The following is a 25,000-nucleotide window of genomic DNA, read 5'->3' on the forward strand; positions in this document are numbered from 1 at the left end:
GATGATGGTGCAGCCCAAGGACCAGATGTCAGCAGGCTTGCCGTAACCCCGCGGCCCCTGGTCTATGATCTCTGGAGCCATGTACTGTAGGGTTCCTGACAGCACGCAAAAGAACACATCAGAGGTGTAGTGGGGGAAATGTCACCCGTCTGACTCACGAGTGTAACACTGACATTATGCAACATTTTGGGACGCACAGATTGAACAGGATAAATTGAACAAGGTAGTTATCTCTCCTTCAGACATTAAATCATATCTACATCTGGTAACACATGTAAACAAACACTCACACACACACACACACACACACACACATGCAAATGCACACATATGCAAATGCAGACACACACGCCCATCCATGTACGCTCCTTCTCTCCCTCTCTCTCTCTCTGTCTCTCTCTCTCTCTCTTTTAACCTGTAAATGTTTCTGTGCAGGGGTTAATGCCAGCGAGCCGTTTGGAAGTCCCAAAGTCAGAGATCTTCAGAACTCCACTGTATGTGTTAATGAGGACATTATCCCCCTGCAGGGAAAGAAAACACACACCTTAGCACCAAACTGCCACCTGTGCACAAAAAACACGTTAAACTGTATAGCTCCAAGCACCCATTACGACCCGAAATTCTAAAGATTACAAAAGCAAAAACAGCAATGAAATAAAAGTCATTATAGTCAATTTAGGTTTATTCTTGTTTGTTCTGTATTTGTTATGAATGTTGGACAGGTTCTGCGGTGCAAATCCGTATGTGTGTACCTTGATGTCTCTAAGCACTAAAGTAATGCAATTAAAAAAAAGTAATTATAGTGAATTTAGGTTTATTTTTTGGATGTCATGTGTGTGTTATGAATGGTGGGCAGGTTCTGCAGTGCAAATCCTTATGTGTGTACCTTGATGTCTCTATGCACTATCTGGTTATCATGCAGGTACTTGAGCCCCTCCAGGATTTGCTTGGTGTAGAACACTACGGTGGCCTCGTTGTCCTTTAGAGGCCCCCACTTCGACCGCAAGAGGGAGGACAAGCTTCCTGCAAGATGAATCAGACCAGCCGCTGCAGTTCAATGGCCCGTGTGGGATTGGAATCTGGCAAGTTTGAATGCCTCTAAACTTCTCATTGCGTCATCGTCGCTCGAGCCTACAGCGCGCCAGTGACTCAGTTGAGTTGCTCAACACAAACTTCCATTCAGCTAAGCGCTTCCTGGGACTCTTCCTGTAGTTGGCCCACCCCGACGAGACACCAACGCCCTCTTCCTGCTGCCCATATCCAGTCTGTTCCCTCCCCCGGCCGCCGGGTTTGTCTGACTAACATGAAACCAGGTCAAACTGGGGCACGGAGAACAACAATCACAGCTAACAGGGGGGGAGTTGCCAGAGTGTGTAAAAGGCAAAGGTTGTTGAAAGCTGCAACACCAATGACATTTGAAAGGTTTCGTACGACTCTGAGCTGTACGCTGCTCTAACAACTTCAATCATGCAGAAGTTACAGGGACTTCACAGAGTGATCAGTGAGCAACTGTGTCGAAAATAGGTCAGTAGGTATGCGTCTGTAAAAGTACTTTATATCAAAAACATTTTTTTTTATGAATGTTAAGCACTAAAAGAGTGGATAAAATGAATAAGAAAGAAAGAAAGAAATAATGAACCAATGAATGAATGAATGAATGAATGAATGATAGAATGAGTGAATGAATGAATGAATGAATGAATGAATGAATGAATGAATGAATGAAAAGATGGTGAGCATAAATAGACAGCTACCTCCCGGTACCTCCTCCATGAATATCTTGATGTAGCCGTCCTCGCTGACGGAGCCCAGATACTGCACTATGTTCCTGTGCTTCAGCCGCTTGTGCAGGGCTATCTCCTCATGCAGGGGCTGAGAATACCTGCACAGAGCATGGAGCGGAGGAATACAGTGGAAGCTTTACATCTTTTAAACTTTTTTTTTTTTTTTTTTTTTTACATATTTACGCACGTTCATGTTTATAAATCTATCTAGCAATGAGAGTGATGTTTGGACCATGCAAAAGATACCATCTTTGACCATATTTCAAATCAGGGCCCATAGTTTCAAGACTAGGGAGAGAGAGAGAGAGAGAAGAGCAAAACATCAGGGCAGATGAAGTGATCGTGATGAGCCAAAGACAACATATCATCCTGAGCCCGTGAGAGGAGTATGATTGGTAAACAGGGATTTCCACAGAGCTCTACAGTTCCTTGTAACTGCAAGCAAAACATGCAGTCACTTTGGGATGGGTCATGACATGGTTGTACTAAGGGGAAAAAAGAAATCACTTGGGGGAAGAGTCTGGATGTCGTAAAAATGGAGAAACCCGACAACATTAGTCTCTCATAGGAGCTGCCACCGCCCCTATGGGAACCAGGCCCTGTATTTTTAGTCTGAACTGACTGGACAGGCCTGGCTGCAAATCATGAGACACAGATTTGCATATAAGAGTTTCACAACTAAAACAGAGGACAATTCAGTGTAAATCAATTTTACGTTTTGTGGTTGTCTGGTTGACACCAGAGCGATTCTTCTTTCACTTATGATTCACAAGGGGCGTAATCAGAAGTTGAAATGACTTTAAACTGGAATATTAGCACTGCAATTAGTTACAGTCATTTTCGGTGTATTAGCCGCATTGTGCATAAACTGCATTACAGTGTTTTATGCAACAGATAAACCTTGGTTAGTAGGCGGTAAAATTACAGTAAGTCTTTTTTGGAAGTACAGCGAACACATCTTCCTTGTAAACAAAGCTTACAAATGCAGCTGTTTACTCAATCTCAATTCCAAAGAAAAAATACACGTTCATCTAGTTTAACACTGATGTCATCAGTGCAGCCATTCGGAGCGTTGAGCAGCACTGCTAAACAGTAGCTTACTCCTCTGTCTGTTATCACATGAAGCCCGTCCACCATAACAACTGCCCGTAAAGCAGCTGTGAATGGTTCCTGGAATTGTGGTGATTCATAAATCGACTTCAATGGGAAGCTAACTAGACGTAGCAACAGAAGAAATGCAAATGTAATTGCAGGTTATCGGAGTTCATCCAGGCTAGTAGAGGCTACCATAACCAATCTATGACTCGAGGTGCTAGAGCAAACACTTACAGTAAGGCAGCAAGGGCGCGGGAAGACTCCTTGAGCAGAAACACGAGTCATAAGGGGGTGTCTGTCTATATCATACAATGAGTGGTTTGTTACGTTTTTGCATGGCAGGAAGATGTATAAAAGCACCCGACACAAATGGGCCAACATACCAATACTGAAATGAGTATTGAGGTTGGATTCAGAGTGTTCAGAGAAAGGCTTAGGCCTATCATACTCATGAGGATCATTTCCTTACGTGCTGTCCTTTTCGGGGATCTCTTTAATGGCGATGCGCACCTGGTTGCTCAGGTCTCTGCCAGCATACACAACGCCATATGTCCCTTTGCCCAGAACCACTTTGTCACCATTTTCACTCGTCTCATAGATGTACTGAAAGGACAGAAATTATCAGCACAGTCAGTCATGAAGTCCGACATTCCTAATTCATAGTACCAGTTACACAGTTGCTAAAACACTGATTAGATCTTTCCTATCGTTATCATGCATTACATAACAGATCGAAATACAAAGGAACCCAGAGGTGGTTTTATGAGACTGCCCTGACACGCTTCAAACCCAAACAGGAAGTCTTTCTTGGCAATGACTTTCTCTGATGACCCACTTGCCACCGGGTAGACTACTGCTCTGGGCTTTCAAGAGAGAGCAAGGAACCCAGTGCTGTAACAGACCACATCCCGTGGGCCTTCGGTTGCTGACATAAGTGCTTTCCGAAAGGTGCACCCACCTCCAGCACCCCTCCGCTCAGAGGACAGGGCTCCTCCACAGGAGCGATGGCTTGCTCCCGCAGCGAGTTCACCAGCTCGCAGAACCTGAGGAGCATCACATGCACCCAAAGTCAGAGCACACAATCACATAAACACACACAAACACAACTTATTAGTACTGATTATGCTTAGATATATCAACATACCAAAATACATCATCCACATAAACACTGGCTGGATCCCAATGTGAGCCCTGAGGACTAAGGACTAAAGACTCACTGACTTAATTGATCTCAGGTGCTAAGTGAGTGAGTGTGTGAGGCCACATGGGCGCAGATAGGTACAGTATACATGGGCGATGTTTAATAACAAAGACGTTGCTGACATTTGCACCATGCACGTGTGTCGTGCTGTTGTTTACCTTTGTAAATTCCAGATTTTCCTATGGTCTTCGCAGTAATCGTCATAACACTTTGAACTGTGGAAAATTCCCTTTGGTGAAGTCTGCACCGATGCAGACTCACGGAAAGGGCTCAGTAAGTCTGCACTCAAACCCTCACGCCTTTGGAAATTCGACATTGGGACAGCCCTAAGCCCTAATGAATTTCACGAGAATGCGCACCAAAGTCTGTGAGTCTGTGAGTCCTGACTTTGGGATTGGGCCATTGTGTACCAACTAATGCAAAGCAATGGCCTCCAATACAAACTCAGGACACCCATATAATCCACTTAATAATAACATGCCAGCTTTCTTATCTCTGGCACGCAGAGGTGTGCAACTTTATCAACACAGAGCCTTTAAAACAGATTGTTCTCTCAACTTAGATATAAAAAGATATAAAAGAAAGTTCACATCAAAGAAGCCTTAATTAAGAGGTCTTTCCAAGAACAATCCAAGACTTTTCTATGGGGTTAACAAGAGGAGAACCAGACCCAGGGGAGCAGAAATTAAACCTTCAATGTTTTCTAACCAACCCATCTTTTCTAAGGGCGTGTACATGACAACTCTGTGCCTCCGTCTTTGGCTTTTAGCAGAAGTCGTCTGACTGGCAGTCCACTCCCAGCGCTCCATTTGTCTTGGCTGCATTTCAGAGTCTTGCTACAACACCCACCCTTTACAATGTGCGTCGCTGGGAAAACACAGCTGGAAGTCATCCGAGTTGTAGTGAACGTAGAGGAAGCAGTTCCGCTCATCGAACTTGGAAACACTGTGGAGAGAGAAGGGGGATGGGGGCAGAGAAGATCTCTAGAGGAGAAGATGGAACATCTGACCAACCCACCACTTCCACATGCCAAAATCAACTCTACGTCTACCAGTGAGAGAGGAACGATTCCATGCGCACAAAACGGGCAACAGCTGAGAAATATTTTTCAGAAAAATATACTATTTGTCTTTTTAATACTGTGCGTACATTTTATTATGAGTCATATTGCGTAGGAAGGTACAGCCTGAACGCCAGACAAAATGCTTTAAATTGTTCCGGACACTTGCTATAAAAACATAACAAGAACAGTCATGGGAAAATATGTTCCTGTTGAAGCAATCATAAACAAGATGGTGTCTGTTTAATAGATTAGCCAGGACAGCTTTAGCCTGAAACACACTGCAACTAAACATGTCCACAGTGCTAGCCAAATAAGTATGAATGCTTTCTAAGGTCTCAATTAGTGTGCAACTGAAACAAAGGAATATCGAGACCAAAAAAATCTTGCAGCCAAGCTGTAACACATCCAGGCTGCTAATGCTTTCCACATCACAGCAACACAAAACTATTTCTGTGTCCTTATCGCAGCTGCTGATCAGATCTATCCACAGCCTAGCGGTACGGAAGCCTGCAGGTTGCCAGTGTTGTTGTATGGGTTATTTGTGTTGCATGAACAGCAGTAGGCAAACAAGAGTGCTGTAGGCTGGACGGTCAGTCACATCAAGTCACAGCCGTCAGGGGTGGGCACCACAGAGAGGAGAGAGTGGTGACAACAGAGGCTTCTCATAGGAGGTCAGAGAGAGTTAGAGCAACTGACCCCCCTTCCTCAGGGCTGCTGTGACGCCTGGGAATCTGCTGCTGCAGCTGCTGCTCTTGAAGGACTTTATAAGGAAGAGCACACACTTACCATTATGTTATAACTATGGCAGCTGAGCCAGTGTAGTAACAGAGGAGCTACAAGTGTACTTTTTGGCTGATTAAAAATCAATTGTTACACCTGCAGGCCGACTGGGGAAAATGTAATTGCAATAGTCTGGATTACAAAAAACAAGGGCCTGCACACAAATATGTGTGGCATACAGTGTGTGGGTCAGATATTCTTACTATTGTGGAGTGTGAACCGAAAAAGGTGCTTGAGATACAAGCAACATGCTCAGAGGAATTCAATTGGTCATCAATCATAACACCCATGTTTCGTGCAGTTTTAGCTGGGGTTAATGAAGATGAACCAAGTTGGATGTTAATATCTTCTAGAATAGTAAGTGTAGCTGGGATGAGTACAGCTGGGTATGATCAGCATAACAGTGATAGGAAAACTCATGGCAAGGGATGATCTCACCTAAGGATGTGGTGTAAATACAAAATAAGGAGGGGTCCAAGTACCGATCCCTGAAGTACACCAGTAGAAATATGGTGAGATTTTGAAACTTGTCCATGCCACGACACACTAAATGAACATCATCTGAAGTACAAAGTACAACAAATTCCCGACATTGCAGCCACGTCATTTCCTGTTGACATTAAGCACAGGCTATGGGCTACACTCCTTGAAAACAAAATCACATGGTTGTATTTTTTCACTGAAAATGTATAGAACTATTCTGATGAGCTAGATAGACTAGTGCCAAAAGAGTTACAGTCTGAGGTTGATGAGAGCTAGATTGAGTGAGTGCCACTACAAACTATCTGCTGACCCGACCAAAGGGCAGATTTGGTGTCATTTTTTAATTCACTTCAGTTGTCCATGCGTTTATTTTCACCAAGTTGTCCCAAACCGGAAGTGGCTGCTATGTTGAGGACAGCATTGAGCAAAGGATGTCATGGCTTAAGCTGGCAAAAACTGGCATGCACACACACACACACATACACACACACACACACAGATTCACTATACATACCTTACTCCCCTGATTTCAGATGCTGGGAAAGTCCATTCATGGAGACCTTTCTGGGAATGGGAGAGACAGAATATTTTCAACAATGAAGTTAAACACGGACATAAACAGAAATGGTAGTTTACTGGCTCAGCTTCATAGATCTGAGCCTTGAATAAGCCAAAAGTGAGGCCCATAGACAAAAGCCCACACATAGAAAAAGGAAGCTTCTGAAGCTTTCTGTGTCTGCGTGTGTGTGTGTGTGTGTGTGTGTGTGTGTGTGTGTGTGTGTGTGTGTGTGTGTGTTTTCCTTTTTTTCTTGCTTTACGGAGGAAAATGGAGAGGAAGTTGAACAATGTTAGAACAATGACAGTTAGAACAATGACAACCAGAACATGCTGATTTTGTAAAAGGATAAGAACAGGATTTAGCTATATCAGACATTCTGTCATGACTGCAAGTGAGCCCAAATACCAGACTGCCCCTTATTATTCAGTAGCTTTACTGGAAATTTACACCGCGAGCACAACATAAGGAAGAGTGAAACGTAAATGATCAATGTACACTGCCTCCATCTCTATCATGACACCACAATGTGTTCATCCAAGCGTACACTTCACAGATGCCCTAAAAATAGAAGGAATGCATACGGCAAAATAGGCCTTCTTCTACTCTTACAGTAACTGCCATTATACCCACATAAAGCACTGCTGGTCTAAATTGATACACAGATTCTAATGGAATTCTATCGCAAAAAAAATAGACTGACGTCAGATGGGCGACTGAAGAACACGTTGAAAATGGCTCTGGTGTAAATTCCTAGTTTCAATGTGCTGGAGATGCACATTCTTCCAGACTCATTTGAGGTGTGCGTTCAGTTTAGACTTGTACTTTGTTTGTTCAGATGTGCTGGGTGTGGTGCACATAATCTGACAAAAAGAATGATCTCTGTCTGCCTTCTGGCACCAGTGTAGCAGAATAACTTGATCAATTTAACTGAACTTACGTTTATTGCATCATATTTGTCCTAGCATTTATTGCTATCATTATGCTGATATTAATTAGATGGCCTATGTTCTGGTTTATAGGTTTTTGAAACTATTGTATTTGTAAAACAAAACTACTTTAAAATAGGAAATCCAACATGGCAAACTTGGGTGCAGTTCATTTGTATGGTTTCTGTCATTCTATATCTCACCTCAACTGAGGAGAGAGGATAGAATGTGAGCTTGCATGACCTGTAATATAATATGCATGTGATCCGCCAGGTCTTCAAAAACATAGCCTTCCGATCACAAAAGCTTCATTGTGTGTACACATGGCTGTAGCGAGGTAGCAGCAGAGGGTAGAGCTAAAGACCAGGAACATATGGAGCGGAGCATCATTGAAATAACAAACATTTCTCTCTATTTTACAGAGAGAGGCTAGTTCTGCACATTTGTGAGGAAAAAATAAGAATGGAAAATAATGTTTAAGTGTGAGTGTGAGTGCTTGTGTGTGCGTGTGCATGCACACATGTGTGTTTGTGTGTGTGTGTGTGTGTGTGTGTGTGTAAGTGTGTGTGTGTGTGCGTGTGTGTGTGTGTGTGTTAGACAGACAGACAGACAGACAGACAGACAGACAGACAGACAGACATGAGCTGCTGCGGGTCTACCATCATGGGAGTGATGCGTGTGTGTGTGTGTGTGTGTGAGTCACTACCGTCATGGGGGTGACATGCTGCAACTGCACGGTGCGGCTGGCGTCCTCCTCGCTCACACTGACGATGGTGGGCTGGAACACCTTACTGGGCTCCAGAATCAGAACCTGCCCATCAGAACCAGAACATTGACATCTAATCAGGAACACAAAGAACTTTTCTAGAGCTGCTTTCCTTCACCTGCTGTCATTCAGCCGGAACCAGCTTGCAACAGCTTGAAAACATATTACAACTTTGAATGACTTCCATATTCTTGGGAACTATGCAAATGTATGTCCTGAGAGGCAGTTTATGGTGTGCCTGGTGTCACTTCTGTTGGTCAACAACGTCACGCCGGTAGAACAACTACAGTAAACTCAATGCACATATAGTCAAGCCACGGCAAGATTACAATATGCTAACTACAAAAGATATACGTTATGTATATTATGCAATTATTATATAAGATGTAAGAGTATGATCCAGACAGTTTGCAAGAAGGTTGTGGTAGCAAGAGGGTTGAGGAAATGGCAGTCAGTCTTACAGGGCAGCGGGCGGTGGACACTGTGGGCTTGCAGGCCTGGACCATCAGCTCCATCCAGAAGTCCACCGTCTCCTGCTTTGGATGTCTGACCTCCGGAGGTTTGGAAAACTGTTTGTACAGGATGAACGTCTCCATAATTGACGCCACAAACCTGGAAAGAGCCAGCAAAGAGCCAAACATGAATCTCCGGATTTATCAGTGATCTATTACATTTTGTTCAATATTTACCATTCTATGTGTAAATGACTGATGAAAAAAATCAATGAGATATTCAATCTGTCGGGTTATGATCTGGTTGTAAAATTAATCACAGCGCTCACCAAATTGGCGCCTTGAGGCGATAAAGCTTCTCAGAGGCCTCGATGACCTTCTTGTGCTCATTGGTGAGGATGCTCGCCCCGAGGTAGAAACCCACATCCCAGTAGTTCTGCATCTTCTCCAAACTCCCTTTCCTGCCCAGTAGACTGCTTAGTGTTACACCTGTGTTTGCACCCAAGTCACCGACACAATCACACACACACAAACAGACACAATCACATGAAAACACAGATGAGTGAGCGCACACACTGATAGTCACAGACATAGACACACACAAATTCACACATATGCGCACACATGCACACACACACATCCGCACAAAAAATCACACACATATATAAGAATAAAATGCTTTGGTGTATGCCTTGTCAACATCACAGGAAACATTTGTGATTTCAAAATTGAAAACAAAGCCACAAACATGAATGAAAACAGTGTTTATCATGAGCCAACAGAGACATGGTCCATAATGGAGTTTTCCATTGCCCCATTCTTATCGGCTGACCAACAGAAATTTCCCTTGCGTGTCACAGTCTGTATACACACAACAAAGACTCCAGGGGCATGTTAAATATGTGGAAAGTGTATACATACTGTATATAAACAGAGAGGCAGTGGCACACCTGAATGATTAAATATAAGCCACTAGGAAATAACTGTTTGGCTATTTATTCATGACCAAAAAATGCTTGTGTCAGAGGATCCAAAGTTACAAAATGTGGTTGTACTGAGACAAAAATTAAAGAGCCGAAGAGAATTAACATGAATGAGGGCAGCGGAGATCTTGGACTGAATACTATTAGGTCACTCACCGATCTTGCGCAGCTCAGCAGACGTGTCGTACTGGTGACCTGCAGCCATCAGGAGCACCACGCTGTTGATGCCCGAGTGCAATGTGGGCTCAGCCTCAAATGCTCGCCCATACCTGCACACACACACACACACACACACACAGTCAGTGGATGACAGTTCCAAAGGCTGCTCTGTTGGCGATGTTGTTTTCCGCTGTTTTCGTTTCGTGGGTGGACATTCAAACTATACTGCCTTTGCTTAAAGCCTGCATCAAAGGGACATAAGCACGTGCTAAAGAAGACTGCTTGTTGTCTACAGAGGCCCCTCTGTTGGTGGTGTTGTTTTCTGCCGTTCTGGTTCTTTGGTCTGGAATTAAGGCTACTGGCATTGCTTAAAGCCTGCATTAACTGGACATAAACATTTGCTAAAGAAGCCTGCTATAGTTGCTCCTAGAGATGCTTTGTTGGTGACATTATTTTTCCTCCTTTGGTTGGGCTCTCAGGCTACTGGCAGCTAATGTTGTACCATGAAGAAGGGCCTTTACAAATCCCAGGTACAACGTGCCGTGCCATGCATGCACATGCAATCAGCCATTTGTGCATAGCCTTTGTATCTCAGGTCATGTTAGGTTAGGCTTTCAAATAGGTTTGGTTTAATGATCGGACACTGCAGGAAATCCCCTACATATAACACAACACATTTAGCACCCTTCCTGTGCATATCTGGTTTCACAAGGTTTCAATGTCTCATTTTATGTCTGTTTTCTTCAGGGTACGTATTTGCTTTTTTCATTGCATCATTTTCCAGGGATGCCCAAAACATTATGCAAAGAGATTGGGCGCCCTAACTAGGCAGTTGATTGTGTACATTATGGGTTTGACTAGCGCCTAAGTGCTCTCTCATCCCACTAATGTACTGCTCTCCGCAGTCCCTTGCACAGCTAGAGCCTCATTAACTCACTGGCCATGAAACATTTAAATCTCAATCTGAGCTCAGTTTCGATGAGTCAAAGGAGTCTTCTTCCACAAAAGAGAGGAAAACCACAGAGAGCATTACAATGCCAATAAAGACAGGGACTGGGCCTAAGATGAACAGTGCAGACAACAGGATTTGCTGGACTAAAGGAAGTGGCATGTTTTTTCAAGCACATTTGAGTCGAAGACGTGCGGCATTTTAGCCGTGGACACGATGCATACTCCAAGGTCTTGAATGTGCACGGGGAGCTCAAGGTTAGCGCATGTGCACGAGTTGTGCTACGAGTTAACTGTGATACTCTGCCCCACCAACTGGGGGCGGTACATCAAGTCTGAAAGTACTGTAGGACACTCCCACTGTAGAAGAAGTTAAAAAAGGCTGCAACATAGATATTAGAAACCTAGACAGGTCTCCTGATTGCCCGCGAGTGTTGCCCATAGACAGTACGGGGTTGCCCCCACCTAATAGAACTCGATGGACAATGCCGTATCTAGTTTCTAATATAGGGCTACAGTGTCTCATGTCTTCTTTAAAATGTGTTTCTTCTTATAAAATGTTGCCCTGGTGACGTATACCCTTCATGCATTGCAAACTGAAATGATCTTGTATTTGTGTACTTGTGATTGACTGTATGTTTGCACTCTATTGTAAATCACTGCAGACTACAGTGTCCACTGCATGTGTAAATGTGAATTAATGAAGAGGAGGAGAGTAGACAGCTTAGCATCTCTCACCAGTAGCAAGCCTGGTCCCGGCTGAATTTGTTGGTGAATCCCGAGCTCATGAACATGTCTTTGTAGACGCGTCCACACAAACAGTGCACGTCCGACGCCACCTTGTTCCCTGACTCCACAATGGGCAGAATGACAGAGAGGGCCTTGGCACGGTCGCCTGGACGATTCCTCCTGACAAAACAAATAGAAAAACCAAGATGTCCGACGTGTCCACACACACCACATGTTCATTTGTGTACTTTGTGCTTTCTAACCTGCAGTCAATGCATTCTAATGCACACACAAGCCATGGCTTCATGTCAGGGCTTGTGTAAAAACGTACAATGTCAAAAGAAAAGGGAGAGAATAAGTGTGGTTACCTGTTGAGTGCAAATATGTAATGAAACTGAATGTTTTGCTGAGCCGCCACTTGACACGTTGGGAGGGTATTCAGGGTTTCCACCAGTTTGATTATGGCATCGTAGTCCTAGCAGCACAAACAAGTTTCTATTACCATCCATTATGCATGTCAATGGCAAACACCTTTAATATTTAAAGAATAGTGTTAATGGAATAAGATGCAGGGTAGCTTGATTGAAGGAGCACGTCTGGGGATTCCCAGTGGTTATTGCTTTTAGCCATCTATAGCTAGATGCTAAGTAGTCATGCAGGTCTCATTATGTTACAGAGAAGTACAATCAGTAGATGATGTCTTCTTCTTTGTATACTGAAACAAAAGTGATGAAGGAAAACCACTACAAAGGCTGAGATTACACAGGGGTTTTCCTGTCTTGACATGCGTGGAGGTCTGCAAATGCAACACCTCAAAATTGACCTTCTTGTACATTACACAATACACATACCGCAAGATACAGTATCATTTTGTGTAGCATTAGCCTTTACACCTATGAGGAGATGCTAACTACATTAATTGGCTTTGTGACAGTTCTGGGTACAATGACAAAAAGATGAATCTAATCCATGATTCGATTTTTGAATGTCAATGTCAAGATTCAGTTCAATATTCCAAATGTCTCTTCAAGTTGTGGCCCTTCTCATTGGTGAGCATGCCTAATGCATGGAAAGCACAGCACTCCTGATTGGTGAGCAGGCCTAGTGCATGAGAAGCACAGCACTCCTGATTGGTGAGCAGGCCTAGTGCATGGGAAGCACAGCACTCCTGATTGGTGAGCATGCCTAGTGCATGATATTCACAGCACTCCTGATTGGTGAGCTTCACTGTCTGTCACACAAGGAGCACGAACATAAAAATCATAAATGAGATTATCCATGCACGGTTACTTGTGCCTGTGCAGCCGTAATGAGGACCATTACAGAAAGCTATTTCTGCCCACCCTAATAACTCTATCTAATCACTCTACTGTCTAATGACACACATGACCCTGTGTGCCCATAGAGGAGACACTGCAATTTCCTTAGGCAGGGATCACATTAGCCAGCGGCAAGCGGCAAGCGTAACGCAACGCTCAGACCATAATAATAAATCTAAACATTCTATCTCGTTCCTAAGTTCAATCTTTGAGGCTACGTCCTTAGACGAATCTGATTGGTTAAAATACCTAAACATTCCAAAACTGATTGTGACGAGCCGAGCGTTGCGCTTCAAAGTTGAACCAAGTTCAACTCACAGTTTGCTCAACGCTAGCGTTACGCCAGCGTTGTCACCGTTCCGCTGCCGAACCATAGAGAACAATAGGAAACCTGCCACTTGCCGCTGGCTAGTGTGATCCCCGCCTTATGGAATCAATCATCTCTCCATCATCTATCCATCCGTCATGCCATCTATGAATGTGTGATTCATTCAAGTTTTTCAAGAACCATCCAGGTGTGTTGCACTGCATGCTTAGAACTGTATACTGACAGTCCTACACACAAAAGCATACACATGCAAGCACACTGAAATACACAAACATACACACAGACAGCTCGCTCGCACACACACACACACACACACACGCACACACACACACACACACACACACACACACACACACACACACACACACACACACACACACACACACACACACAAACACACACACAGTGCAGGATGCATATCCACACACCTGGACATCTCTGTAGGAGAGCAGCAAGTTGACGACGACATCGGGCGTCAGGAGCTCGACGGTGTCCAGCCTCTTCTGGATGCGGCCCAGCTCCTGACTCAGGTCCTGGCCGGTGAAGCGCTCACGGGCCAGACGGATCTCACGTCGGATCGACTCCCGGAAGTACTCACTGCAACATGTTTACTCATTAGTGTAATACAATTACAGTGTGTGAGGAATGTCCAAGGCCTGAACTCAGTAACGTCCAGTAACGTCGGAACTTCCAACTACAAGCACAAGGGGATGGTGGCCAGGGGAATCTTTGTTTTTTCAACAGGAAGAAACAAACTCAGAGGGGGCATATTAAAACTGACATTCAAAAATACCACCCTATACCTATAAATGCTTCAATTTGCTTCTCAGTCTGCTTTGAGAGGCTCTGTACATCTAGGTAAAACATTTAGAGGATATCGGAAAAGGAAACTATGCAGAAACTACCCAAACCCCTCAATAGCTTCATGATTGATGTTGCCAAGGTGAGTGAAGACACAATAATGACATCAGACATTCGTAGAGGGACACCTGCAATACTGATTTTCGAATTTTGACAGTTATTCCATCTAATCATCACATTGCTGAGGGTGAGAGGCAATCAGGGATGTGTTTAGCAGACCTGGAGTGGATTTGGACGTTCTCCAGCAACTGGACCAGTCTGTCCACCAGAGGAGTGAGCAGTGGTTCCAGCTTGAAGCTGGGCTGCATGAGCTCTTGGATCCCCTTCATAGTGGAGGCATCACTGGCAAACACCTTCCCCTGGGGGGACACCATGTATGGGATGAAGGTGTAGCTCCCACACTGCTCCTGAGACGAAAACACACACACAGACACACAGACACACAGACACACAGACACACAGACACACAGACACACAGACACACAGACACACACAGACACACACACACACACACACACACACACACACACACACACACACACACACACACACAGAGAGATGCGTTAGTAAGAGATGTTAGCTCCCATGAGTTTTAGTTCCCTTGCTAGCATGCTCGCCTCCCAATCCAAGGTGCTGCAAGTTGCAGGTTTGAGTCCCAGCGACTGGCCGGTCAAACACAACACAGGTACACAGACACAAAGTCTACTAGACCTGAGAGCACCCACAAGCTTTCCAGTGTCTTAAAAAAGGAAACAAGGAACATACGTTTAGTTGTCTCTACTTGCACATGATATTTAGGGCTGAGAAGCATCCGAGCCAAAAGGACAATGTGAATATACTTTTGGTTCTGGTTTCAATCTTAGGCCAGCATTAGAGTTGTGATATTTGCAGTGCTTTAGTGGCAATCCTGCACGGGGGAAGCTGTTGAGCCAGGTGGTTCTCGGGTGCTGGCTGACACATTGGTGTCATAAGCGGGAGGGAGATGTTGAAAAATTGACATAGTAGGTTGACAATCTGAGGTCCTGTCAAATGTTATTAATGTTGTGTGTAAAAACACTGCAGTGGTGTGGTGGTTATGCTTGATGTTCACAGTGCAGACTGTGCAGTGCAGAATTATTCACACATTTGATTTCCCTATGCCTGTGACAAGTTATGTACTCATGCATCTGTCAGTATAGAGAGGGCTCCAATATTGGAAATCCATAACATTTGTGCACACAAATCAATGTACATTTCACACACACATTTCATGTCAGTGCATTGTTGGACGACATATGGGTCGCAGAACAGAATGTGGTTGGGCCCATCATTGGTGTTTGCAGCTAAAGCCTATATTGTATCTGTCATCTGCATTGCAAAGCCCATTAAACAGTGCAATGCAAACTTTACACTGCAGAGTAAGACCTGAAGTGCAGAAGTATTCCAAAATGGGTAGAGACAAACAGTCATAGTTTGACAAACCATGACTAACACTTTAACTGCTATATCCTCAAAAGATATATATATAATGACAAATCACTGAAAACACAGATGGCAACTGTGAGGAAGCCTGAGTGTTTTAAGACTATTATATGACTATTTATCTGTAAACATAACCAATAATGTTACAATAACTTTGTAGGCCCTAGAATAATGCTATACAAAACACATCTGAAAACCCAAGTCATGGAAAAAAAAACTTAACAGTTAAATACTGTATGTTTAGTGACAAGCACAAACATCTTAAGTATAGCCTATACTGTGTTCTATACCTTGAGGGCTTGCAGGTCATTCTCCTGCTTATTGCAATACAGAATGATGTTGTTTGTCATGTTGAAACTCTCCCTCACGCCCAGGTGGTAGAAAAGAGAAGGCTGACAAAATGAATCACTCATCTCCACCACTGCAACATCTGAAACAGAAAGGACATGAGCACGCAACTGACACGGTTCACGTCCACTAAGGCTAGCCATGCTCTGGACTTGGTCCACTTAGACTTTAAATAAATAATTCTTAACACAAACCGTATTAACTCTTATTCTCATGCAGGCTCGCAATGTAGGACTACTGATTGATGACTAGGCTAGTGTTTCTCAAAAAGAAATAACGACTTGCCTGCATTGTAAAAGCTGTCCAAAACATCAGTTGTCCCCAGTGCTATTCTCTCAAAAGGAATAGTTTTCAACACAGCATGTGAGTCAGCACACGCCTCCTTAAGGCATTTTAGCGAAAGATTTTCTTCTGTTTGAGGTACTGAAGCATGTTCAACGACAATGTAGACAACAGCCAGTGCCCTCGTCCGACTTCGAGGCGAAATTATATTTTTACCCGAGGTGTTACTGAGTTCAATTGCCAAAGGGTCCTGCCATAGACTTCCAGCCGAAACCCTAACAGGATCTTTTCTTTTAATCTCGTGCAGGCTCATTCGCCTGCGTTCGGATGTGTACATTGTAGCTCCGTCAAAGTATATTTTGCTCAACTATGAATCTGAAAATACTACTTCGGAATTCCTTCATCTTCTTTTCAGAGCGCAACACGGTTATTCCTGCAAACTCCAGGTGAGTCTTCCTCTGCATTCCTTTCCTTCACAAGATTGGTCACGCCCTCTCCACTCCTCCTGTCACGCTCAAAAAACATTTCGGACAGTTGTTAGGAAGCTGCGTCCTCTGTCGCCACAATGATACAATTGCAATAGCTAATCTAATCCACATAATAATCCTTTTGAAAACTTGTGAATGATTTCTCTGCGGAACCACACATCAAGCACAGTAAGAGAAACCCATCCTCCTTTATTATATAGGCTAAGTGTTGTTTTTTTTTTTTACATTAATTTAAAGGCACCCTTAACAGTTTTAGACCGTAACGTTTCCAGCTTTATTTGCACATACTGTCACCTCATGACGAACAACATGACGAACATTTCCAGCTGAAATCGCTATTTAAAGAGGCAATGGAAATAGCCTTCCTTGGCCTACTAGGCTACAGTATCCGGAGAATTAGTAGGATGCCAGAGGACTGCTTGAGGTCCCTCAAGCACAGCATAGGAAATGTGATGGAAGTCAAGCCTACCATAAATCTATTGCCACACCATACATAACCTATGGACTGCACTAACAGGAGACACTTTATCCTACCAGACAGAGGCCCAAAGCACTTACGCTGATTTTGCAAGACTGAATAAGGTGTAGTCATGATGTCGGCCGAATGCTGTGGTGGTTTATTATTGCAACTGGAGGATTCTTGCATTCTTGATTTACGGATACATCTTCTGTGTTACAGATGTTTGTAATGAGTCTCTCTGTGCGCAGAATCCCAGTGGCCTTTTTCTTGCTGACGTGTAATGGATTATACATCTTCCTATAATGTTGCTTTGTCATTTATTGTTCATGGGTCTGTTTGGAAACCAAAGTAAAGGTGATGGTCTGCACACTGCAATGGCTCCAAAAATAGTTCTTTATTATTTAAAAAGGCAACGTTTCAATCAACAGATCTTTGTCAGGCTGTTGATCGAAACGTTGCCTTTTTAAATAATAAAGAACTATTTTTTGAGCCATTACAGTGTGCAGACCACCTTTACTTTGACACGTTTTTTTTGTCTGGCACCTGTTTAAACTTTTTTGGATGTGCGCACCCGTCTCTCCAAATACGTCTGTTTGGAAACCAAACTATATACAAGCAGCTATTTGGTTTGGTCACTTCAAATATGAGAAAATTGTCCACTGAAACAAAACATAATTTTTTACATGTTTATTTACAATACAAAACCATCTAAAACTAACCAAAAATATATATGCCAAGATACTCTGGGGCTTACAAAAAAAGTGTTGTTAATAACTGTACAGCACTATTCTTTTTCTCATAATACATGAAAATAATCAATTTCTTTGTGTGGTGATGCCAGTGATGAGGGACAGTGTCAGTGAAAATCGGATACCACCTAAACTCAATGGAGACAACAAACTACAGCCACTGTACACTGTACTCCACATTCTGCGTACAAACAGGACAGAGGAGCTGAAAAAAGGCCCACAAAACAGTTTTGGTTTCATTTTCTTCTATAATATATAATAGGTGACCCACTGCTTCTTTGCTAGATTGAAAATAAAAAGTCCAGCACAAACTTTCAATACATCCAGTGCGTTGACAGTAAATAGCCTGGACATGTACAACAGAGGTACAACATAGAGCAATAAGCCTAATCCTAAATACATAGCAATGTCTTGTGATAGAGAGCATGAAGCTGGCGTTAAGCACTTGTAGGAGTTGGCATGAGTTTGTAGAGGCAGTGGAGTGTGTTGTAAACTGCACCACTGCACTCAGACTAACCACCTGAGATAAGAATGTCTTATACACTAGTTCCATGGACACTGGGGCCTATCAGTATACAGACGTGTTGTGGAGACATTTCCACTTTTTTTTTTTTTGTTCCATTACAACATGAAAATTGTTCGAATAACCGTGTCTTCCTCGTCACCTGCTATTCTGTAGCCGGTGACCTCATCCAACAAGGTTATCTGCCACTCGTGTTACCCATAATGTCTCAAAGGGCAGTCTTTGTCGAGCTTGACACACCTCTCCCCCCCCCCCCCCACCCCCCCCTACTCATCCAGGCCCTCATCCTCGTCGTCCACATCCGGTTTGGCGTCGACCTCGCTGGTGTCGGAGGTCTCGTGGAGCAGCACATACTCGCGGCTGCTGAAGCCGAACTTGAGCACGTCCTTCTCCTTCAGTTCGTAGTAGCGCTGGGCGTCGATGCGGTTGTTGTTCAGGTACGTGCCGTTGCCGGAGCCCAGGTCGATGATGTAGGGCTTCACCCGACGCCCAGAGGTTCCGTCGGCCCGGGTATGCTCCACCAGCCTGTGGAGGGACAGCGCCAGAGCTCAGTTTTGGTAAGTGCCACAGACACGTTTGTATCATTTAGACAACTTATGGGGCTTTTCCAATGCATGGCATCAGCTCGACCCAACTCGCTTTTTTTGTTTTTGTTTTTCCGCTGGCAAAAACCGGTACTAATTTTGGCATTGCCTCTGTTGAGGTTCCAAGTAAGATGTGGCGTTACCAAAAAGTGACGTTTGTTTTCTTCAGCGTTGCTATGGCAATTGGCTAGCTAATGTGGGGTACTTTGTTGCAGTGGAAAACGAACATCTGGTATCAAAATCGAGCCTAGACGAGTCGAGCTGATACCATGCAATGAAAAAGCCCTATTGATAAGAAATTCATGTTCATAAATTCATATTCATAAATCATTTGGTCTTTCTTGTCTAAAACAGGCTTTCACATGACTAAGATAACTTTCCGAGCAACTGTATTTTCAGACTATGCCTTACTCATAATGTTACCACAGAAATGTTTTTGAAGAGACATCACAAAGATAAATCAGACATGGAAAGTCCTGAAGGAATAATTTGTATCCTGTTTGGTCATGCAAAAGAGAAACAATGCCTCCACCACTGATAAACTAGCCTGGGTGTTCCCATGCTGCCTTGCGTGCGATTTCATTCATGCTGCTAAGGCAGTCTGGAAACTACCGCCTTAATTTTTGCCTGAGATAGGGGACCAATCACAGAACAGGGGGGCACAGACGCATTTGATAGACATCCGTGGCGCCAATGAACGGATCTGGGCATTTTTTCAAATACGAAAAAAATAACGTTTGGTTGCCAGACCACGTCTCATTTGAGAAGTGGTAGGCACTAGCCAGGCAACTGATAGACTATAACATAGCTATATTTCCATTAGAAACATGCATATGTTGTGGTGGTGGAAGTTCATGTCCTCACCTATATTGGAAAACTGCATGCTGCTTGGAACAGGAGGGGTGGTCGATGGGGATATCGGCGATCTTCCTCTGCCGCCCCATAAGGTAGGCGCTCTGCCTGTGGATGTACATAACCGGGAGCGGCTCATCATTCTTAAAGGGATACAGGCGCCATCTCCTCTTGGGGATGCGGGCCTCGGGGGGCTCGTTGTACTTAATCACCACCCCTCTGAACGTGTTGGTATCTTCCACCAGGGCTCCTGACAGTTCAAAGTTGGGCTTCTCCTTGTCAGCGGCCGTGGCGTCTTCATCCTCTTCCTGGTCAGGCACACCAAAGGCTTGGTCTTCGTCGTTCTCAGCCTGCCTTGCCGCTCTCCGCTCCAGACGCTGCTCGTCGTGGCGCTGCCTCTCAGCTGACTGCTGCTGGAAGGCGTGGATATCCCGCTCGCGAGTATGTTCAACTCGTCCTCCTCTCCCTCCACCGCCTCTCCTGTCTCTTTCCCCATCCCTGTCCCTCTCTCTCTCCCTTTCCCTCTCCCTCTGACGTGGGCGCTCTGCCTCTCTCTTCACCTGCCTGTCGTCCACATCCTCCCATCGACTAGGACGCCTCCTCTCTTCATCACCACGAGCTTCACGTTCCTAGAGGGCAAATAACACATAACAACAGATTACTCTCACAGCATGTGATTATGGACACAGCATGTTTGAGCCTTCTAATTAACTGCAACGTCCAATAAGCACATTAGATACATTAGATTCATGAGAAGTAGAGAACAGGAAGTGCATTATTATAAGCTCGATGAGAACATCTTTAAAAAACACTGATAGTAGAATAAAATATGTTACCCGCTTAATTTTGATATCGGCATCCCGAGACGGACTACGACTTCTGCTTGGTGGTGACTTGTCGTCGCGACCTCCTCTCGACTTATCCCTTACTCCCGGCGAACGGTCCCTTCTCCTGCGCGGTGATCTAATAGAAAACAAGTTCACGTTTACTGATAACGTTACGCGATGATCAGTACAGAATGTGTCGTCTTCAATCACGCAACACAGTTTCAACAACTGCGATAGGCTTTACAGACAAAGTCAACCTAACGTCACAGCTAAGTTACTCGTAAATTAAGGTTATGGAATACAGAAAATACTGAACGTCGGCTCATTGACTAACGTTAGTCCATAATTACGCAAGTTAACGAGCTAGCCTAATGATGCAAACAAATCCTGTTTACGAACCATTGTTGGCATTGCCATTATGATGGCTTCGTGTATCTATAAAAGATTAACGTGAACATACCACACCAACTGCTAAACGTTTGTTTCTGTGTTTTGATTGAGTTAGCTAGCAAGCTAGCTACCCACCTGCTGCCTCGTCTTCTCGGGGGACTTGAGCAGTTAGATCCAGAACTTGATCGGCGTGATCTCTGAGCCCGAACTGGGCTGAGTTTTTCTTCTTTAATTTTTATCTTTGCGTCACGTGTAGGGGATTCGGGCCGCTTATGTCGTTTTCCGCTTTCCATTCCGAGCAGCTGGAATAACAAACTTACTTATTTCCTAAACTGAAGAATTGGCTTCATATCACACAACGACAGACAAGCTAAATTCACGTTGCTAATAATGATGCTTAGCCAACTTCCGCTTCCGGTGGGCTGTTGTAATAGTTCCGTAGTGGATACAAGGCTAAAATTTCCGACATAGCTCAGCGTAGCCTAGGCCTATACGTGATTTCAGAATGTTGGTAAACAATGGCCTGAATGGGCCAAAAAATACTTCCGGGTGGCAGAACGCGAGTTGCTTCCATTGATTTACTACTGTAAACGGCTACTGTAAACGTAGTTAAAACATTGTTATTGATCAAGTAGTTAACGAAAACGTGTTGTGGCGACAGTTACATGACGAAAACCTGTTGCATTTAGGGTTGCGCCGCCAGATATTCAGCAAATTCATTAGGGTTTTATCGGTTTCCATCAGAAACAACATATCCAGCGGAGACTATACGGACTAGGTGAGGAGGGTAAGAGGACGTCAACAAAATGAGTGAGAAGACAGCAAGACTTCAGTTTCATGTGTAAATCTTGATCCATAATAAAATATATTCATGAAGGCATTTTCAGTGAACCTTTATTTAGACATTATACCATTTGGTCAAGTCAAAACACTGTGTCGATGTAGCCTATTAGTCTTCAAGTTCACGTTATCTGCCACACTGAAATAGCGTGCTTAACCTTAATGCACATTGTGTTAGTCTCTCGTACAGTCATAGCCAATACGCTATCCTAAACGATATACCGACTAAGTATCTTTCTGTTGCGGTCACTCGTCAATTTCACCTGTCTAAAGTCAGTAAGGCGCTCATTGTCCTGGCGAGTCTGCTTGCTGTTCAACAGTGTCAACGTAGGCTAGCAGCTACTGTAAGTGCAAAATACATAGGGGGAACTGTACAAAAACATCGTTGCAGGCTACCGCTGATGGATGATTGATGTGTGTACCACATTGGTTTCATCGTTACCGCTAGTAGTTTGAGTAAATGCCTAGCGGAGTAGCGCTAGGCTACAGCGACCTATCCATATACCGTCAAAAAAGGTCACTGCCATCCGATCTGAGCGACAGAAAACGATAGTGGCCTTTTTAATTGGATGACAGGGAAACAAACCATCCATCATAGCCTAACACATTGTGAGTCAAAACAACAGTGACTAAAATAACTAGGCTACTCAATGCTGGGCTCCTTTACAAATTACATGACAAATGTACAGCATTCATACGATCTTCTGAGTGTATTCCCTCATCTGTCTGAATTTTCACCACGTCTGTTCTTAAATCAGTTTACCTGTTGGCGATCTGAATCTTGTCCCATCTCAGAAAGAGAAACTGGGCGTCTGACAAAAGTTATCTCACGTTGTATTGCATGCCTGCAGTCAGGACACTCCGATTAGAAGGATCTTATGATGTTCGCTTTCATCGTGTCTTATGATGTTCGCTTTCATCGTGTCTGGTTAGGACATATGTAATAATCCTGTCCTGGCTCTCACAGATGACAACAACGTTTCGCAAATAGCTGTGTAACTCCGGCATATTTATTATGTTCATGCATAACGTGCATACAATCACCCTGACCATCTAGCTTCCCGCTTTCCTGCCTGTTCTGTTTTCTATCCCATAACTCCCCCGTGTTCTTAAAGGTATAGAGCTCCCCAGTCCCGCCCAGAGCCTTGTCCGGAAGTAAAAATCCAATACAATTTCTCCATTGACAATTGGAGAATAAGCCATAACATCGTAACCGTCCATGGTAGACTTGAAACCAGCTACGATGTGACTAAGCGATTATACCTGCTCATATAGATGTCAAAAGTTAATGGGGGCATCAACCTTGTTTTGAGAAAACAATGCTTTATTCACGATTTAACGAGAGAGTACTACACTACCCGACACCCTAACGTGTAAAACTGGTGAAAGCAGAGCCTTTGATTGGTAGAGATCGCCGTTGCCATGGCAATGCCAAACAAACTGTACTCAGCTTTTCCCGCGCCTATCGTCCAGCTTCGTCTCGCTGGAACTTCAAAACTTAAAATGGCTGCAGGGCTGATCAGGACCGATGTGTGGTCTTCCGAAAAATAACGGTTTTCTCATCTTGAAGGTTGAATTTACTCAATGGAAACGGTAGGAAGTAATCATCTTCTTTTCTCAGATTAATATGGAACCATGTTAAACTATCTTTAGGCTGCAAATGTTGGAAATGTGTGTACGTTTGCAAAGCATCCTGGGATTTGAGTTCTCTATCTCGGAATTTAAGATATGTACACAGTGTTGTACCTTTCGCTTTTTTTACATTTTCTGTTCATTTTTTCACTCGAAATTATAAGTTATATGCTTATGAGTCACATCGTAGCTGGTTAGCCTAAGGCATGGTCTAAAACTCTTTATATCCGAATTTTTCCAGAAGTCAATGGGAGAAATGAATGAGAATTTTACTTCCGGACAAGCACCTCTCTCGGAGGAGGGGCGGGACTGGGGAGCTCTATATCCCCCTAGTGCTGCAAACATCACAAAGCACCCAGCAACAAGAACATAATTCATTCAAACCATTTACTACGTTTTCTCAACCTCCCAGGCCTGGTTAAATTATATGGAAATGCTTGTTTAATAGTGAGAACGCTTCGCTTTAGCCACCCGGAAGAATTTTTCGTTTAAATTATGGTATTGTGACGTCGTAGTAAATTCACGTATTAATAAAACGAGCCCATTCGATAAATTACTTTCAAATATGACACCAAATGTAACAACATAGTTTGATAACAATTGATGATTTATGATATATGCTACTGTTTCTTGATCATATTAATTTACAGGCATAATAAATCAATATCCCAAGTAGAATTGATTTGTTTTATTTGTTTTTCTGTCAACGTTTATTCTCGGAAATTCTTTAAGGGTATAACCCTTTTAAGACGAGATTAAGTGATGCTGAGATCACAATGAAATAATAGGTCTACATAGCTGTGAAATGTACAAATACACCAAAATAAAACAAAACAAACAAACCAACAAAACAATAACATGCCATTTAAATAACATTTTAAGAAAAGGTAAAAAACAATTAGGCCTACAACTGTTATACATTGACATTGATCAGTTCTACAGTTCTACAGATCTAAACCGATCATATATGTACCATATACTCTAGGCTATAGAGTAAAGACTTAATTTTCTCCTGTGCAGAAGCCTTTAGTGTGATACAGGTGCCTGTGATTCATTTTTGAAGTGTTGTGTTCGATGGGCATTATAGCAAAAAGCTGATTTTCTCAGCTCAGAAGGAATATGGAACCT

General features: G+C 43.5%; 2 protein-coding genes across 2 annotated transcripts in view; both read right to left on the minus strand.

The window, feature by feature from the left end:
- Window positions 1-16,982, minus strand: part of si:ch211-1i11.3 (mitogen-activated protein kinase kinase kinase 5) — a 26,311-nt gene extending 9,329 nt beyond the window's left edge. The window contains exons 1-18 of the mRNA XM_062539327.1: window positions 16,531-16,982; window positions 16,188-16,327; window positions 14,656-14,843; window positions 14,004-14,172; window positions 12,297-12,403; window positions 11,938-12,108; window positions 10,249-10,361; window positions 9,439-9,598; window positions 9,119-9,269; window positions 8,598-8,702; window positions 6,921-6,970; window positions 4,930-5,025; window positions 3,838-3,922; window positions 3,349-3,482; window positions 1,755-1,882; window positions 887-1,023; window positions 416-521; window positions 1-95 (exon numbers count right to left, since the gene is read on the minus strand). The exon at window positions 1-95 is cut by the window's left edge and continues 63 nt beyond it. Coding sequence (XP_062395311.1) covers window positions 1-95; window positions 416-521; window positions 887-1,023; window positions 1,755-1,882; window positions 3,349-3,482; window positions 3,838-3,922; window positions 4,930-5,025; window positions 6,921-6,970; window positions 8,598-8,702; window positions 9,119-9,269; window positions 9,439-9,598; window positions 10,249-10,361; window positions 11,938-12,108; window positions 12,297-12,403; window positions 14,004-14,172; window positions 14,656-14,843; window positions 16,188-16,327; window positions 16,531-16,864 — 2,469 coding nt within the window. The 5' untranslated portion in view covers window positions 16,865-16,982. The remainder of the gene's footprint in view (window positions 96-415; window positions 522-886; window positions 1,024-1,754; window positions 1,883-3,348; window positions 3,483-3,837; window positions 3,923-4,929; window positions 5,026-6,920; window positions 6,971-8,597; window positions 8,703-9,118; window positions 9,270-9,438; window positions 9,599-10,248; window positions 10,362-11,937; window positions 12,109-12,296; window positions 12,404-14,003; window positions 14,173-14,655; window positions 14,844-16,187; window positions 16,328-16,530) is intronic.
- A 1,165-nt stretch (window positions 16,983-18,147) lies between these two features.
- On the minus strand, window positions 18,148-21,806 carry snip1 (Smad nuclear interacting protein). The gene is made up of 4 exons (XM_062539328.1): window positions 21,536-21,806; window positions 21,020-21,146; window positions 20,196-20,812; window positions 18,148-19,272 (listed from the first exon to the last, which is right to left on the minus strand). Exons 1-4 carry the CDS (start codon window positions 21,691-21,693, stop codon window positions 19,014-19,016), a joined length of 1,161 nt encoding a protein of 386 aa, XP_062395312.1. The 5' UTR covers window positions 21,694-21,806; the 3' UTR covers window positions 18,148-19,013.
- Window positions 21,807-25,000: the final 3,194 nt, after the last annotated feature.

Source organism: Sardina pilchardus, chromosome 6 (genome assembly GCF_963854185.1).
Source record: "Sardina pilchardus chromosome 6, fSarPil1.1, whole genome shotgun sequence".
NCBI lineage: Eukaryota > Metazoa > Chordata > Actinopteri > Clupeiformes > Clupeidae > Sardina > Sardina pilchardus.